We start from the raw sequence: 18,774 nt of genomic DNA, 5'->3' as shown, positions 1-18,774 counted from the left end.
GACAACTAGTGCTCTTATCACTTAGGAAATCACAACAGTTTTTACAAGTTTTACAAGTTCTGAGCCAGGGCCTGGGGGCAGAGACCAATGTATATCTTTTCTATGATCTCACAGAGAAATTGAAGAAATGGCCGTAATAATACAGTTGATACTTTTTAAAAGCTGCTCTACCATTTCAGTCACTAACTAAATGGGAAGCATCACCAGGTAATCCCTAGGTTCACAGCCTGTGTATCACTTGGTCCCAGATACTCCCACATGGATTAATGAAGCCCATGCGGACGACGTTCTAAATCCCCCAGCTGCCTTGAATGTTAAACAACCTAATAAAATTCTTCCCTTCAGTGAAAACTCCAAGGCTTATAAAAATACATTTACACATCCTTCCCTTGTTGAACTGCAAGGGTGAGGTTCCTTTTCAGTAACCAATGTGCTAAGCAATTTGGGCTGTTGCTCTGAGACTGAGGCACAATCCTTCAGGCTCGGGGACAGCTCTGAGTCACACCTTCTTGGGAATTTGGCCAACAAGTTCAGGCTCCCTGGGAAACAACTTGTCAGGCTGAAGTAGAAAGGGATTCGCTGTTGGGAAAATAAAACGGGGCGGGGCGGGGGAGTGTAGCCTCGCCATCAAGTGCTCAGACTAAGGGCCCAACTGCCTGGTTTGAATCTAGGTTCTACCTCTCCCCACCTGTCTGATCTTGGGCAAGTCAACTCACCTCTCTGTGTCCCCTGGTCTATCAAATAGTGATAACTGTACTTACCCAGACAACTGCTGAGAACACTGGAGGAGGTAATGCACGTAATGTACTGAAGATGTTGCCTGGGGCATAGAAAGCTCTCAGGGAATAGTACCTGTTATTGTTACCTTTTCTATTTCCCTAATGGACAGACTGTTTCTCTGCTTTTAAGACTACTATTAAGATAATAAAATGAAAACATGAAGTCTCACCATTTTTGGAAACTGATACATTATGTACATTTGTTCACTAATTCAGTGAACATTTACTGAGGACTAATTATATGCTAGGTATTGAGAATAAAGGGGTAAGCCCCACACAGAAGCCTGTCCTTCAGGGTGGCAGATAAAGAATACATTCAAAAGATCATGAAAATAGGCACTGAGAAGAGTACTTCACAGAATCTTTTCTAAGGGAATGATACAAAGATATGAAAGGCTCTCTGTATAAAGATGCTTCATATGCTCTCACTTTTAATGGTAAAACTCGGAAATAACTTCAATGTGCAATACTAAAGGAATGGTCAAATCAATTATTATTTAACTGCTTAATGAAATATTATGCAGTCATTAAAATGATGGCTTTGAAGTTTGTGTAGTTACTGGGAAAGGCATTTGTAATAAAATATTACTTGAAAAAAAAAGCAAGACATGAAATTGTACTTATGCTGTAACTCTGAGGGTTTAAAATGTGCATATGAAAGCCCAGAAGAAAATATGCCCATTTGAGTCATAATGGAAAGATAATTATCATTTATGGAGTATTTATTGTATCCTCAAGTATTTTAAGCATTTTCTTACACTATTTCCTTTAATTCTCATATTCATAAGGTAAGTACTACTATTCACATTTCACCTACAAAGAGGTCAAATTTATATACACTCTATGCGGGGTGGCACTGAGCTTTAAGCTCAGGTTGGGTTGACTCCAAAGACACCCTCCTTAAAACCACAAAATATTTGTCAATGTCACAATGGTAAAAATAGTTTTTGCTTTTAACATCATTGCATTTTTATTTGTAAACAACAGCTGATCCTTTACTGTGTGCCAAGTCCTGCCCTATGTGTCTCAGGCATGTGACTCATTGACTCCTTACAAGTACTCTATGTCATAGGTTGTAAGACTGTCCTCGTTTTACAGATGAGGAAAGGGAGATTCAAAACATTCAACAGCTTTCCCAAAGTCACAGAGCTGATCAGTACAGAGTATTCTGCTTGTTTCAGAGAGAACTAGTGCGAAAGAACATACATGGCTCTCTTGGAAATATAATTTACAACATTTATGTGCAAGTAGTACCTAGTCAAAAACATTGAAAATAAATTTTCAAAAAATTTTTGTTTGCAGGAGGAGTACAGCAGTGTTTTTAATTATGAAATATTTTGAACATATCAAGAAGGAGAAAATAGAAAAACCAGTGGTCTTGAACAAGCGTTAATGTCTTTACAAGTAACAAAAGCCACATCCTCACCAAAGGCCACTGATGAAGAAAATTTTTAATTATAGCCTTTAAATCCTTCTTAAACTGGGTGTCAGTAGGAAAGGAGTTAATTAACTCCCCAAGAGCCATCATTTTCCTTTGCTAAAGAAATTCAGAGACAAATACAAAGACAGTTTTGCTAGAATCTAAGTAAGAATGTTAACCAAAGAATAAAGGGGTCAAATCCCAGGCAGTAAAAGGGATTCAAAAAAATGAAAAGATTTTTTTTAGCAAACTTGGGTTCATGGGACACAAAGGCTTCTTTCTGCTTAATAAGCAGACATTCCAACCTCCCCCCCATCACCTCGCTAGGGCTCTGCCCGGTGCCTCAAGTCCCACCGAAAGTGCACACAGCCAAAGAGGTCCTTCAGCAAGAGACGAAGTTCTACAGCAGAGAGGGAAGCAGATTAAAAAATCAGACAGGGGTGGAATGACCAAGGGGAACAGCTGGCTCCCTCAGAGAGCCAGACGGGCACCTAATTAGCATGCCACAGGACTTCACACACAGCTGAACTTCAACTAGGGGAGGCACCTTTAAGAAGTGAAACTACCTTTGTAATTCAAGTTGTTCTCCCCAGAATTCTATTTTAACCCCTAATCAGAGCTCCCTGAATGACATTCTCCTGGCCTTGTTGGCCAAAATAAGAGCCTTAATTTCGCACAGAGCCCAGCTGTATCCCAGCCCAGTCCTACAATAGATTTGATCCACGAAAGATTTGTGCCTCCAGTGTACTTAGTCCACACAATCTGCAGATGCAGCCTGTTTTTTCTGGTATTTCAATGCAGCCTGTGCAGAGCTATTTCAGTTTTCAATTCTGTGCCTGCCTTAGCTTTACACAAGGTGTGTGTAGATTTATGGCGGCCACAAATTCCTATTTTCTCATTGTCTCTGTCTTTGAGTTTAGCATAACAGAGGGCAAGAACGGGCTCAGGAAAGTAATACACTGGTTGGAAATTCTACCCAGAATGCTGGGGAGAAGAGGGCTCCCCAGTCTCCAAAAATACCCACTTGGTTGCAAGAGCAATAGGGAAGCAACCGTCACAGTTAAGTGCTACAGAGACAAGGATGTGATCTCTGTTCTGACAAGTGTCTACTTCAAAGTCACAGGTCCACCCAATACTAATGGAGACGAGCCATGCATTTGTCTTGTCAAATCCTTTTGGGAAAAGGATTTTATTTGTCCTCCCGGTCAAGGGGTCAAAGTGTAGGACAGTTCAGAGGGTCAGCTCTGAGGTCAGAGTGTTACCGAATGTTGGACACGTTGTGGGGGGCAGGGCAGATACTATTATGGAAACAACACATCCCCCCTTTCCCCAGGGCCCCTCTGTTCTAGGTTCTTTGTCTGCAGCCCTTAGAAGTCATGGCTCTCAACAGCAGAGTTTGGTGAAAAGGAAAGGAGTAATTTATTCAAAAGTTATACAGGTTTTAAATAATGCCTAATATCGCTGTTAAAATCTCAAAATCCCGTTAAAACACCCGCCGACACACACAGTCCTGCCTTCCCCTCTCCTTCGCCCAGTCAGGCCAGTCAGGGTACCGTCCTGCAGAAGAAAACGAACAGAAGTCCGGGCTCGGCCGGGCAGGCCTCCCGCGGTCCCCAGCACCATCTGCTGCCTCGCCACGGTCCCCAGTTATCAGTTCAGAACCGCGTGGCACCTTCTCATGGCCCACTAGCCAGAGTCCCCTCTCCCCTTCCCTTCCCTTCGTGCATGGTCTTCGCATCGGTCCCTCGCGGTGGAGCAAACCATCTCTGAGCTCTCATGCACACGCGCTGTAACCGGGGGAGCTGCTCTGCACGGCTGCTACATCTTGCTTTCCTGCCTCCTAAGCCGCGTGGTCAAGGGAGCCCCCACTCTGCTCCCAAAACAGCGTGGTCGAAAGCCTCTGGTAGGGCCGCCGTGCCTGGGTCTAAATCCTGGCGCGAATCTTCCCCCCCAACCCCATTCCCAACTCCCTCAGCAGGCAGGCCCGTAACCAGGGGAGCAGCCTTCCAATTACATCCTGGGTTAAAGTTATGCAAACCTTCCTGGTGAGCCTTGCTGATATGCAGAATCTTTGCATATGAAGTATGAAACTATCCTGCTATTATGGACATGCAAAATGTTCTCGATGGCTCTGCTCCACGTCTCCCATCCCCGATGGCAGCCCGCCTTGTGGGGTTGGTTGAAGAGTACCCTATATTTCTTGGACACCCCAAGTTCTGGACCCCGTTACAGATCCCCTCTTTGAGGGGCCATGGCTGCAAGGCCACCTGGAATTCCAGCTCTGCCACTTACTGGCTGATGACCCAGTGCAAGTAATCTAAGCTCTGTGTCCCTCCTCTGTAAAAAGGGAATGTGGGAACAACAACAGCTTCATTCAGAGGATTATTGGGAGAATTCAATGCTCCTAAAACAGTGCACTGCTGGGCTCAGGGAAACACTCAATACATTGTGGCTACTATTATTATTATATCTGGCCTTCTCCAAAGTTTCCAGAACAGTCTGTGTTCACATGGATTAAAAATAAGCCAACATATCTATTATTGGGCACTAAAACTTTGAAGGCCCTGACAACATCTACAAATCTCTGTAATGTGCCATTTATTTAGCTCTTGTGAATAGGATTTTCAATGAAATTGTTACAGCCTTATCATATGCTTACCACCCCGTCCTCCTAACAAGTATTTTGTAAAAGTACATTTCTTATTTTTAAAATATTTTATTGCCACCTCAAGCCATCTATTCGTTAGATGAATTATCTCTGATACTCTTGGGTGCCTACTTAGCTTAAACTCCCAAGTTTTGTTTTTCTTTTGTGCAGAATTAAAGATAGTTTCTCAGGCAAAATTTTTAAATCTTGGTATGTACACATGGCAGGGAAAAGAGGGCAGGATGAAAAAAATCCTATGTCAGAACTGAAAATGATCCCCTAGCCTGATCCCTGATTTTACAAAAAAATGATAGGGAAGTTCAGAGCAACTCGTCCAGGCAGCACGGCCGTGAGAGAGGCGCCAAGGCAGGGCCAGAGCCCAGATTTCCTGATTCTTGGTTCATTCGCTCCTCAGTGCATTTTGTGGAAACGTGACGTCCGATCATTACTCAAATAATGACACGGAGCTCAGGGAACCGCTTTCTGTCATTTCAAGTACATTCCCAGGTTTCATCTAGTTTCATAGCAGGCGACGTCCCCACGTGGTAGCTGGCCAATTTAAGGGATTCCCAAAAGCTTCACTACTGAGCAGCCCCTGATAGCCCCAATCGATTCAAGTGAGCCATTGAGGGATTTTGGATTCCTAAGTCTCATAGTCAAGGTAAAGGCACTGATTTGAACTCAGCGGAAGGAACAAAAACTGTATCACTGGCAGATTGCTCAGTTTCACCAAGATGTTTCCTCTGCAAGGGCTGCATTTCGCGGGACTGAAACTCTTGAGGCAAAGGCAGGATGAGCTGAGCTGACGGGGAGGCTGAATTTGTAAAAAGAGGACAGCTACTCTTATGTAACTGATCTAGAAATAGGTTGTTAGAAATCAGAATTCTTGGTAATATCCTCACAGAATCTAATGAATAAATATCAAGTAAATCAATCTATTTGAGCACTCAAGAGTAGGATTAAAAAGTATTGTCAATAGAGGTAAGTTGAGAGCTGGGAAATACATATACCCTCTGGACCCGGAGGGACAGAACATACGTCATCGATTCTTTCAGGTAGTTCAGGTAATGGAAAGAGTCTTGAAAGAATTCACATAACCAATCAGGACATAAGTTCCTAACGTATAGTCAGCCAAACCTTCCACTGGTGTCCTTATGTCGGACTTTTGACTTTTATTTATTCTTCTGGATGAGTGTTATTTGCTCCTTGGACTCTTGGGGTCCTGAAACAGCCTCTCTTTCTTAGGCTTGTGACAACCAGGCATGTATATACACTGGACATTCAATTCCCAGTAAGGGATTGAGTAGCTTAGGACAACTAGTCCAAGGTAACACAATTACAAAGCCCAGAGAAGAGCGGAGGTCAAATAACTAGCTAATGAGAGAAGCATTAACTTTTAATGTCTTTGGAGTAGAAATCAGAAAACTAGAGTTAACAATTTCATTTCTTGTTCACAAGAATCCTCCGAGGGTAGAATCATTAGTCCTGCTTTCCTGACAACAAATGGAAGTTCTAAAAGGTTGTCTTTCATTCAAGTCACACAGCAAGAAACCGATAATACCCAGAGTATGCTCATGGTTGAAGCTATAAACTGGCAGAATTATTTGGATGGAAATTTGGTGACATATATCAGAGGTCTTAAAAATGTGCTTTAACGTAAGAAGCTACCAGAAATATGCACAAGTATTTATAGTCACAGATTTACGACAATGTTATTTATAATAGTAAAAAAATAGAAATCAACAATAAGAACTATGATGCCAATGAAGCATTATGAAAGCATAAAAAAATCATGTTTTCAAGGAACATGTAATGACACAGAGAAATGTCCACAGTATATTCATAAATGACAAAGTTTGTCTAAATGAACAGAATGATCCAACTTTTTTTCTCAAAAAAGTACATATATTTACATATGCAAATATACAGAAAGACACACAGAAGGGTCTCTACCAAAATGTTAAATGCATTTTTAAAAGAAACAGCATAAATGTGACCTATACTGCTGCTATTTAAAATTGTTGTTCCTATCAGTATTAAAGACTATTTACCTATAAAAATATTCTTTTTATCAGAGACCCCTAAATGCCAATAATGATTGGAGTTTTTCTATGTGCCAGGCATGTTTCATATATGTGCCCTCACTGAATCCTTAAAATAACCCTGTGAAGGAGGACTAGCATCACTCCATTTCACAGATGAGACAACCGAGGGTCCTGGATGTGAACTGTGACACCTGGGACGTGAAAAACCAGATCACCGACCGAGGGGCACCGCTCTTAAATTCCACAGCCGATGTCTGTGTTAAACACACAGTCAAAACCGTGTTTCACGCGAGATCGCCTCTCTAAAGGCAGAGCACACTAGGCTCTTAGTCCGGGAGTTGACGTTTGGTATATGATTATTAGAATGTCTAAAATTGGCTTCAAAATACGTCAGCACACGCAGCCTCATGCCAGGGATGACGCCGGCAGCCTCGCACTCCCAGGGTTGGCTGTGATCACTCTAGCCCACGAGTTATCTTCATCCGCGACAGCAGCAGACATTTTGATAATTAGCATAAGGAATGGCAAAACTGGGAATTTTCACCGGTGAAATTAGTGGCTTGCTAACCAGCATAATGAATGTTAGAAATGGACTCTCATTAACTTAATTAGTGCGACTTAAGATAATGGAGATAAGTTCTAAATTTGAGAGACACACCCATCCTTGCAAAATCAAGCTGTAAGACTCCATCCGGCAAGCCCTTCACCTGCCAACTTTAGGGATGCCACCCATACTGCCGAAAAGTCTAAAGGGCCGTGGGGCCACCCACTGGATCCCGAAGAGTCTGGCTGCCTGATGCTATGTGTAAAATAGCCTCTGAAGCTTGCCTTTGGAATAGTGTCAGTCTACCTTCAGAGACCAGCTCATGCAAGTCGTGGTCAGAGTACCCAAAAGGACAGAGCCTTACAAGAACTTACAAACATATCCACTATTTCACGCCCTCTTGCAAATAAATGCTTAATGAAATGTTTGTATGTGTTGCAGCTGACCCTCCTCAAAATCAAATTATCATCAATTCCCAACACTCACCAAAAAGAACTTAACACTTGTCTCTACAACTTGGCACACCAAATGGCTTCGGTCAGGATGGCAGGCAATTCTGCCAGGCTCCCCAGAGATCTCTGCCTCCTGGTGTTTACGTCCTTGTGTATATATAAACACATGCACATGCCCACACAAGTGTAGTATCCTCTGTCTCAGGGTGTTTTCTGCCACTGCTAAAATGGATTTTTGTTAAGGCTCAAACGAGCACACGCCCTACAGGAGCAGCACGTTCAGATCTCTGTAGCTACGGCCTGTCTAAACCAGGCCTTCTTCAAAGGCGAAGTTCAAATCGTTTGACTTGCCTACATTGTTTCAGTGACAAATATTTCGCTTGTGATTGCATTCAGCCTTTCCCTGCTTCAGCCTCCCGATCAACACAGTAAGAATGATGATGGAACAAGTAACGGGGCTTTGCCAGGAGAGCAGATGAAATAACAAATTATTTTTATCATGCATTGAAAAGGTGTTCTGCAAATTTAAAAAAGAGAAAGAAAAAGGAAAAGACACCTCTATGCGAGAGCCGAATGAGAGCCCCGCATTTTCGCAGCATTGGCAGTTCTCTCTCCGTACTCAGGCAGCTGGGCAAAAGGGGACACTTGCTTGCATGACCGGATTGGTGTCACCCAGGAGATATCTTTATATTTTAATTAAAAAAATTTTTTTTAATTTTTTTCCATTACAATTTATATTCAATGTTATTTTGTATTAGTTTCAAGGGTGCAGTACAGTGGCTAGACAATCATATCCCCCACAAACTGTCCCCCCCTCATTATTTCCAATACCCAACTGGCACCATACATGGCCAGTACGATATTATTGACTATCTCCCCTAAGCTGTACTGAACATCCCCACGACTCTTCTGTAACTACCAATCTGTACGTCTCAATCTCTTCACCTCTTTCGCCCCGTCCCCAAACCTTCCCCCCGCGCCGCCCCCGCTGGCGACCGTCAGTCTGTTCTCTGCATCTAACCCATCTGAGCCTCTCCCAGAAAAGTAAATCATGGGATTTGCCAAGAACCACACAGAGTTCACCTAAAAGTTCTTTTGATTTTGGTTTGGAATTTTGGGGGTGGGGAAGAGGTAGGAGGGGAAAACTAGTGGATGTTTTCTTTTGATTTGAAGAGATGGAGGCAAAAACTCCAAAGTTATACCCAATGCACCACAAAGCATCCTTTCTTAGTGAGAACCACATCGAAACGAGGTGGCAATTTGTTTTTGGGAGTGAAAAATATCTCACACTTTTTGTGTATAAAGCAAAGACATAATACAGCATATAAACAGAGAATCAGTATATCTATGGTATTAAAATTTCATGGCGGGTGCAATTAGGAAAAAGATGTCTTTAGTGGGGAGGGAGTGATGGAAAAAATGGTTGAGCAACACCGGCCTAAGAAGGGCCTTCCCCAAACTGGAAAGCGCCCGGCCATACCAGCCCCAGGAACTGTCATGATCTCCTTTCCTTCTCTGAGGATCCCCGAGGCCAGACTTGACTCTGGTCTGCATTCCTCCCCTCCCTGCTTCACAGCTGCCAGCTGTTCCCCGAGCTGCAGAAATGTGGGGCCCAGACTGCCACCGGTCCCCATTTTCCTTCCCGCCTTCCTCCCTGTTTCTTTGGTCTGGCTTGAATGTGCTTGCTTACCTCCAGCCATGTTAAAATGAGCATGTGGCACCCAACGTGCTACTTGTCCATGGCGGCACTTTTTCAACACTTTCGACCCCTCTTCCGTTGGCCATCTTGGGTCAAGACGGTCCACCAGAACATGAATGAGGACAAAGAGTCAGAGACTACGAGGAGTCCAGAGACAGTGAATGCCCCAGATGCTGAGGGAAGCCCCGCAGGACACACTGAGCAGGGTCACCAGCCGGAGCGCAGAATGTGTGTATGTATAGCGCTCCCTCTTCTGTACAGACCTGAAGAAAGTACAGTCATGGCGCCCTCCACTGCTGTCATGGACAAAGAGAGGTAGCTACCTTGAAAACCAATGTTTAAGCAGTTCCTCAAAAAAATCAAACATAGAATTACCATATAATCCATCAAAAAAGGTGAAAGCAGAGACATGAACAGGTATCTACACACTCATGTTCACAGCAGCCCAATAGCGAAAAGGTGGAAGCAGCCCAAGTGTCTGTCAAGGGATGAACAGACAAACAAAATGTAGTTACACATACACACAATAGAATATTATTCAGAGTTAAGATAGGAAACTCTGACACATGCTACCACATGGATGAACCTTGAAAACATGATGCTAAGTCAAGTCAGTTGGATACAGAAGGACAAAGTGTGTACGATTCCACTTATGTGAAGTACCTGGAGTAGTCAAATTCATCGAGACAAGAAATAGAATGTGTTTGCCAGGAGCTTGGAGGAGGGAGGAACAGGGAGTTATTATTTAATGGCTACAGCGTTCTGCTTAGGAAGATGAAAAAGTTCTGGAGATGAATGGCGGCGATGGCTGTACAACACTGAACAGACTTAGTGACACTGAACTGTACACTTAGAAGTGATTAAGATGGTAAATTTTATGTCATGTACATTTTATCACAACCGAGAACTTAATATACATTGTAATATTCTTCTTTACTATAAAAATATTTTCAGAACAAGAAGCACAGCAAACCCACAGTCCATGGGAAAGCAGATAAAGGATATGTCACCATAGTAAAAATGGCGGAAACACCAGCGGAACACACCCTCCACCTGCGCGGCATTTCGCCATTTAGGCCGAGAACAGAGGCTGCGGGTGCTGAACAGAAGGAGGACACTCCGTAGCCGCTCAAAGGCCCTTTCAGGCACCAGCGTCATGGCCCCTCACTCCTCTGGTCCATTCCAAGTTCTCCCAGGGCCACTGGGCTCCTTGCTCCTGCATGTGCCATCCACACACGGCACAGCTCCTCCCTCGGCTCAGGCGGGCGCTCGCCTCCGGCCCCACTCTAGCGGCCTGAGGGCAGAGCCCATGGGTGTGGCATTGCGGTGTATCGCCCAGGGCACACTCTGGACTCAGACAAGCTTGGGTTCAACTTCCAAGTTCGTTGCTCTCTAATTCCATGACCTTGAGAAAACCGTTTTGCCACTAGGGACCTCAGTTTCTCTAGGCGTAAGCTGGGCATAGTGCCTATTCCATAGACTTTAGATAAATACACATGGTAATACATGTCAGACACAGCGCATGGCATCAACTAAGCTCTTGTTAAGCACTGGCTGTTTTTTTACTATCTTTGTCAGCACTGAGCATAGCGCCGAACAGTAAACAACAAGTGGGCTCAATACATTTTCGTACCAACAGATGTTTGTTCACCGCCTGTCATGCTTTCTACCCTGAGCTGGATGTCTAGGGAGTTAAGCTGTCTTATTTCTACCTGTGTCTACAGCATAACACCCGGTGCCTGGCTCACAGCTGACACCCAGGCAGAGCATTTGTAGAACTGAACTTCTGAGTTTAAAATCTAGTGTGTGTTCATGTGACTTGAGGAGCAAAAACAAAACAAGACCAAAAAAACGTGACCATAAAAAGAAAGTATAAGACAGAAGCATGTGAGTGGAATTTTTTTTTCAGTTCTTAAAAACAAAGAGAACACCTAACATGTAGAAAGGGAGAACCAAAAAAAGCCGGAATTATCTTCTGGAGGGCAGGCCGCTTGTAGTACAGGCTCCCCCCGCTAGGTGAGGAAGCCACGCGTATCAGTGTACCAGGTGGCATTGCTGTGAGAGGCTGCGTTTGGCTTCGGGGAATTTTTTTGGAAGACTCTTTCAACACGTTCGCCCATTTCAGGATGGTGATTTACGAGTGCACCTGCCCACACTGCGCTGTGTTCAGCAGCTTTTGACTAAAAACCGGCATGACCCCCATGCCCCACCCTCCCTGTTCACCCGATGTTGCCCAGAGTGACTTTTTTTCATTTCCCCATGAAAAAAACTCAAAGGGAAATGTTTTGCTGATGTAGAAGAGGTGAAACAAAACACAGCAGAAGCACTAAAAGGCATCAAAATTAACAAGTTCAAAAACTCTTCTGAGCAGTGGAAAAAACATCTCGATGAGTGCATTGCATCAGATAGAGAGTACTTGGGAGTGACTGAAGTTTAAACACATAAGAATAAATGTACAATTTTTTATAAATAAATTCCAGGTTTTGCGGGGGGGGTCACCCCTCGTATTTGACCTGTGTTCTTAATATACTGAAAGCATTCTCACCTACCTGTGGGGATGCATTGAAATTTCCACTTGTGGACAAATAAACGGGAGATCAGAGGGATGGGGAGACTTGGGCTGCATCACAAAGACCATGGGCTTCACTGGGCTCTAAGTCCAGAACTGCTTCTTTTTCAAGGACCTATCTGTTGACTGGAGCACGAAGGGGAAATCCCCATTCTCCTACTCACAAATTTACGTTCTAAGAGGAAAGTGGGGACCAAGTAATGTAGGAAAGTCAGCATTTGTGTCAGAAAGGTCCCTGAATTGCAAGTCACTGTTGAGTGGTGAAGAGAGAAGAGAAAAACAACGAACAAGCCCCTGAGGTACAGAAACACAAGTGACCTCGGCTCAGATGTCTGTATCGAGGGCCAACTTTTAATTAATTTACAAACACAGAGATATAAACCCTGTGAAATGTCTAGTTTTGCTGTTTCTAGAAAAAATAGATATCGGATCCCACCTTAACGACCACTAAACAGCCCCAGGGAGAAAGTTCTAAAGTGAAAATAAAGTCACCTGAAACACTCTCACGGTGACATCCACAGAAGCCACTTACACAGGCTCAGCTGTTCAGGCTTTATCAGGAAATCAGGCTGATATCAGAAAATATCACCACTCAGATCAAAGGTAAAAGGCACGAACAAGAGTTCCTAAAATGGAAAAGCTAACTCATTAAACTAAGTCTCTATTAAAAAAAAAAAAAAATGGAAAAAGCAAAAGCCAGCAGAAAAAATATATATACTCTTACCTCTGAGCATAAAAAGTGAGAATACAGAGGAATCACTGGGGTTCTTCACTTAAAAAATTTAGTCACTTGATTATTTCCAGATAGTATTCATCAGAAGCCAACTGTGGACCTCTACTCATTTCCACGTAAATATACAAAGCACTGTCCAAGGTACTACGGGTTGACAGAGATTGGGACTAAGATTAATAAACCCCCTCTCTGCTATCAAGAGCACAGAACCTGGGGGATGGGGAAGGCTGGGTGGAAGAAGGTGAATGATTAGCCAAAGAACATATACACATAACCCACAGACACAGACAACAGTGTGGTGATGGCCAGAGGGGAGAGGGGAGAGGGAAGAGGGAGGAGGCAGGCAAATGGGTGGGGGTGATGGGGACATCTGTAACGGTGTCAACAATAAAAAAATTATACTGGGAAAGAAAGAGCGTGGGACCGACTGTGAGGCCAGAAACCGTTGGAAGTACAGGTCTTCCACCCTCCTTAAAGCCTATGCTATGCCACATCGGATAAAGTAGCAAGGGGTGAAGCTTATTGATAAATGATGGGATTTGAGTCCAGACTCCACCCTCTGCTAGTCCTGTGACCTCGAGGAGATCCAGTTAGCCCGCACATAACACAGCGCCTAGCACCAAGCAGGTATTCAATATATATCTGTACAAGGAAGGAAGGCAGGCAAGCAGCCACACACACGTTGGGTGCACTTAGCTCTCCAAGACATGGCTCATCAATATAATGGGACTAATGTCTACTTTATGCATCTCACAGGATCAGAATGCACAAACCACTATATGCTTAAATCATTAACACATTCAGATTGATGGACAGGTCAAACACAGACCGATTTGGATTAATCAAATAATATTTATTTATACAAAGCAAGGGCTGGCAAACCATAGCCCACAGGCTAAACCCAGCCCACTACCTGTGTTGGTAGAGTCCATGAGATATAAACAGTTTTTATAAATAAACATTTACAACCAATATGATGGTAGGGAAAACTAATTTTTTACCCCTGTTCAGCTAAATGTTATTATTATTATATTTTTAATAAAACTTGTACATATTTGTTTCTCTTGTTATAAAGTACCTACAGAATATCTCAGTTTTGCCTCTTGGCCCACAAAGTTTTACCTTAACTATCTGACTCTTTATAGAAAAAGTTTGCCACTCCTGATCTAAACAAGGATTTTTATAAATGCAAACTTTGCAGTATAGCAGAAAAACCTGCAATAATCTCTGAGTGAGTAATGGTCAGACCTTCCAGAAGCTCAACCACCCTCTTCATGCCCAGGCCTGCCCAGGCCTACCCAGGCTCAGCCAGTTGGGATATGTGTTCATCTAGGCCAGGAACACACCATTAATCTCCGCAGTACGCCTACGGACACCGTACAGTACCAAACACTCATTCATCACCCTCAGCCTTCCAACTAATGCCTCCCGGCCCAGGTTTATCCTTGAACCTACACCTGCAAAATAAGAACAAAGGTCCACCGCCTAGAAAATCTCTGAGGTCCTAACAACAGTTCCTTCGACCAGCCATTAAACGAACCTACTAGAAAACGTATGCCTAAGTCCTGAGTAGATCCTGGGACTAAGTGATTAGCTTAGTAATAACCATTAATAACAATGATATCGTAAAATAAATACAATTTTAAACCATTTCAGAACACATGCAATAGGCATATAAAGATGCCCAAGGAATGGACATGGCCCTAGACAAGAAAATAGAATATATGAATCTCACGTGAACTATCATATTAGATAGACTAAAAACTGAATTGTTCTACTCAAAACAAGGTACGTAGGACCTTAAAATGCCAAGGTGTCCTCTGAATCACCATCCTAGATGGCTAAGCCCCTCAATGACAGAGTGTGAAAACCACAAAAGTAGACAACCAACAGCTCCGGATTCCTGTGTCTTCTTCATCCATAACATCAGGATGACAATAACAGCTTTCTCAATGGTTTGTAAGGATTAAATGAGGTAAATAAATATCCTTTTCACAGTGAGTAGCACACAGTAAGTGCTCAATAAATATTAGCTATTATCTTTTTAATTAAATAGTTGTCATGATATTGTATATACTGTAAATATAATTATTCATTCTGATTATTTTTCTTAATTAGACTATAAGTATTCTCCATATTATCACATATGCTTCATTGGTATATTTTTAATTTAATGGGCCACAAATGGCACTTTCACTTTGATTTGGATTTATATAATACTTAGTGAGGGTAATTATTTTTGCAAATATTTGTTTATTAACTGTATTTTTCTTCTTCTGTCTTCTTATGTTTATGAGCCTTATTCAAGAACCCAACGGGAATATCCATGGTTTCTTAAAATTACTATTGGTTCCAAATAGAAACAAGCTTACCTTCTGGGCTCCCTGTCTTAAGAATGTGCCTGCAAAAGTTTCCAAAACGCAGCTGAGAAAGCCAGCCCCTGTGATCGAAATCCTGCCCCTTTGAATGAACTCTGTCCTGCAAAGAACAAAAACATACATCTTTGATGTCATTCTACGTTTGGATATTTAAACCACAGAGCCTAATAACCACTTATAATCACCACAAAATTATATCCATAGTAATTCAATAATTGCCTGTTACAACAAAAGATTTTGTTAAAGAGAGACTTACGGTTTATATTAATAAGCAACAGCCTTGTGCAAACTAAAGAATATTTGTTTCAAGTTGTTAAGAGAGTAGATTTTAAAAGTTCTCGCCACACAAAAAAATTCGAACTATGAGAGGAGACGGAGGTGTTAACTAACCTTACTGGTATAATCGTTTTGCATTATACACATATATCAAATCATTACATTGTACATCTAAAACTCACACAATATTATATGTCAACTTCATCTCAATGAAGCTGGGAAGAAGAGAAAATATACGGGTGCATTATTCTAACAACTGCTGAACACAGGATTTCTATCATACCCCCAAAATAATTCCATGATAGGACAGTCAATGATCTTTAAAAGTTGCTCTACTAGACCCACAATAAATAAATTTAACTAAATATATATATACACATCCATTTCATGCTGCAAAATGGCTTTTTAAAACTGAGTCTGAGACAACTATCAGCTGTATATCCTTGAGTAAATTACTTAGATTCTCTTAACTCAGTTTCCTCACAAGTAAATCAAGAATAATCATAGTAACTTCTGACTACCTGACTTGCAATCAGCATTCATTAAATGTTAGATCCATTACTAGAGACAGACAGACAGACAGACACAGGAAAACCAGAAGCTTGGAATGACTTTTTTAACATTTTTTTTTTATTGACTGATTTTAGAGAGAGAGAGGGAGAGGGAGACAGAGAAAGCGAGGGAGGGAGGAGGAGAGAGAAAGAGAAACATCAATTTGTTGTTCCACTTATTTATGCATTTGACTCTTGTATGAGCCATAACCAGAGACTGAACCCACATCCTTGACATATTGGGACAACACTCTAACCCGCTGAGCTACCTGGCCAGGGCTCTGGAATGACTTCTTTAATCTTTGATTGGAAAGGAAGGTAAAACAGATTAGATGTACCACTTCCCTATTTAAAGTTCTACCAATATCATCTCCAAGTCATAAAACAGAGATGTGGGTAACACCTGAGAGTGATGTCAGAGAGACAGACGTCAGAACGGGAATCCCCGGCCCTCGTTCCCCTTGGTGGCACTGACTTAACGACAACAGACGGCCAAGCTGCCCTTGAGAGAATTCCACAAACCAGTTAACAGGCTGCGGTTCCCCCAGCAGAGCCAGGGCAACGTGAATAAGAAAGTTTGTTGCATTTACCTGCCACAGCCCCTGTCCTCCCAGGGAGAAAACTCCCGACTCCAGGCTTCTCCACTGGGAGGGAAAAAGAAGAGTGGAATGTGCACCCGATATCCTGGTTTAAGACCGGGCTGCCCAGGAGCTGGGTTCTGTCCCGCCTGACTCAGAACGCTGAAGAGAAAGGCAGTCAGCTTCGGACTCCGGGGCATGGGGCGGGGAGTGCATGACGGCTTCTCCCGGCACCAGAGTCTGCAGCCAGACCCCAGAGAGTGGGCGCCATCACACCAGCCAGTGCAGGCAGAGCTCTCCCCACAGGGACCACAGGACCCGGGCAGCAGCATGAAGACACGGGGCTAAAGACTCTTTCTGATTAAAAAGAAATGTCATTCTTGCCCTGGCTGGGTGGTTGTCCCATGCAGTACAAAGGCTGTGGGTTCAATCCCCAGTCAGGGCACGTGCCTAGGTTGTGGGTTCATCCCCCATTAGGAGGCATGTGTATGGTTAGGGGACATGCCCATGTAAGGGCAGCAACCAATCGACGCTTCTCTCACATTGAAGTTTCTCTCCGCCCCCCTCCCCACCTCTTCTTCTCTCTGAAATCAATGAAAAAAAAAATATGCTCAGGTGAGGATTAAAAAAAAGAAATTCAATCCTTCCCACAGGAACGACTGGAGGATAAGGTGGGCGGAGGAGCGTGGAGATGCCAGGAGGTGAGGCTCGAAAGGCAAATGGAGCCCACATTGCAGAGAGTCTTCTCCGGGGGAGGAGTTTACACTGAATCCTGGAGACAACAGGACTTCTCTTCAGAAGCCACCAAGTAACAGGTGCCGATGAACAGTTCCATGTGCACCGCTGACACATGTGTTGTCGTTACTTACTGCTTTCAGACAATCTCTCATCCGCCATATTCAGCACAGTGCCTACACTCAGTGAGTTCAAGGAGCATTTGTTAAATGAATGAATGAATTTAAATTTCTTTACAACCATAAAGACTCTACAGAGAAACTATTTTCCCTACCTTCTTAGGTCTCTATGGAAAGGAGATAGGAACCACGTCTCCTCGTGTGTGAGTGTGTGTGTGAGCACATTCACTGACAGTGAGAAAAACATTCTGAGAAAATTATGGGTCCAAAGAGACGTGATTTGGGTAAAAATAGTTACCTAACTTAATTAGATCTTCTCTCTAATCCTCTAGTATCAGTAGCCTGTACATTTAAACCATGCACACAGAGAAACAAAGCCTTCAGAACACTTGCCTTCTCTCTCTCTCTCTCTCTCTCTCTCTCTCTCTCGCACCCTCCCCCACTCCCAAACACACACACACAGTTATCCCAGCCAATCCAACATAAATAGTCTAGGCAAATAGTCTAGGCAAAGCAGCTTCCACCTCTTAGATTTAAGTCTATTTAAAAATGATTTGCTCATGTGACACTAATCTTTCCCGTCTTTATTCCTGATTAGTCAGAGTAGAATTTCACAGTGATTTTAATATTTAAAAATGAGCAGTTGAGCAGCCTTACCCCCTTGGGAGAGATGCACTCGTCAGTCCTCCAGGCAAGTGTAGGTGAGGGATTAATAAAATTCTCACCTACATCATACCCTAAGCAATATTTCTTTCTGTCAATTTTGAGAGGAGCTAGTGCTCAGAAAAGCACACTCAGGGTTTTCCCATATACAGGGGAATAACAGGACAGTGAAGCAGGGTCGTGCCCTTGCCATCAATGAGATGAGAGTTTATTCGATTACATTTTAAGACTGCCAGAGAAGAAATTGTTGCACTTTACCTAAATAACTCACTGACAAAGCACATCAGACATTTTCTTCTTACTTCGCATAGCTCACCTAAATCCCTCAGGCTCGATGAGCCACCAGGTAAGTTCCCGTGCAAAACACAGCAGGACACACAACAAAATACAATGAAATGCCAGTTCTTTTTAAAGAAGAAGAAGAAAAAAAGAAAAGATAGATGGATGGATGGATGGATGGACGGACAAATGGATAGAGCTGAAATATTAACGAGCACCTCTGGGCATTAGAATTGTAGGTGTTATTTACTTGTTCTTTTTACTAATTTTCTATAACAAATATATATGACTTGGCAATCACCAAAAA

At 42.9% G+C, this 18,774-nt stretch overlaps 1 protein-coding gene across 1 annotated transcript in view; it reads right to left on the bottom strand.

The window, feature by feature from the left end:
• PRELID2 (PRELI domain containing 2) overlaps nucleotides 1–18,774 on the bottom strand; it is a 62,675-nt gene that overhangs the window by 15,491 nt on the left and 28,410 nt on the right. The window contains exon 5 of the mRNA XM_054567939.1: nucleotides 15,261–15,366. Coding sequence (XP_054423914.1) covers nucleotides 15,261–15,366 — 106 coding nt within the window. The remainder of the gene's footprint in view (nucleotides 1–15,260; nucleotides 15,367–18,774) is intronic.

The sequence above is a fragment of the Pteronotus mesoamericanus genome, unplaced genomic scaffold, assembly GCF_021234165.1.
Source record: "Pteronotus mesoamericanus isolate MK-2021 breed Mesoamerican mustached bat unplaced genomic scaffold, CSHL_Meso_final contig_2, whole genome shotgun sequence".
Lineage (NCBI taxonomy): Eukaryota > Metazoa > Chordata > Mammalia > Chiroptera > Mormoopidae > Pteronotus > Pteronotus mesoamericanus.
This window is presented reverse-complemented; position numbering and strand designations above follow the sequence as displayed.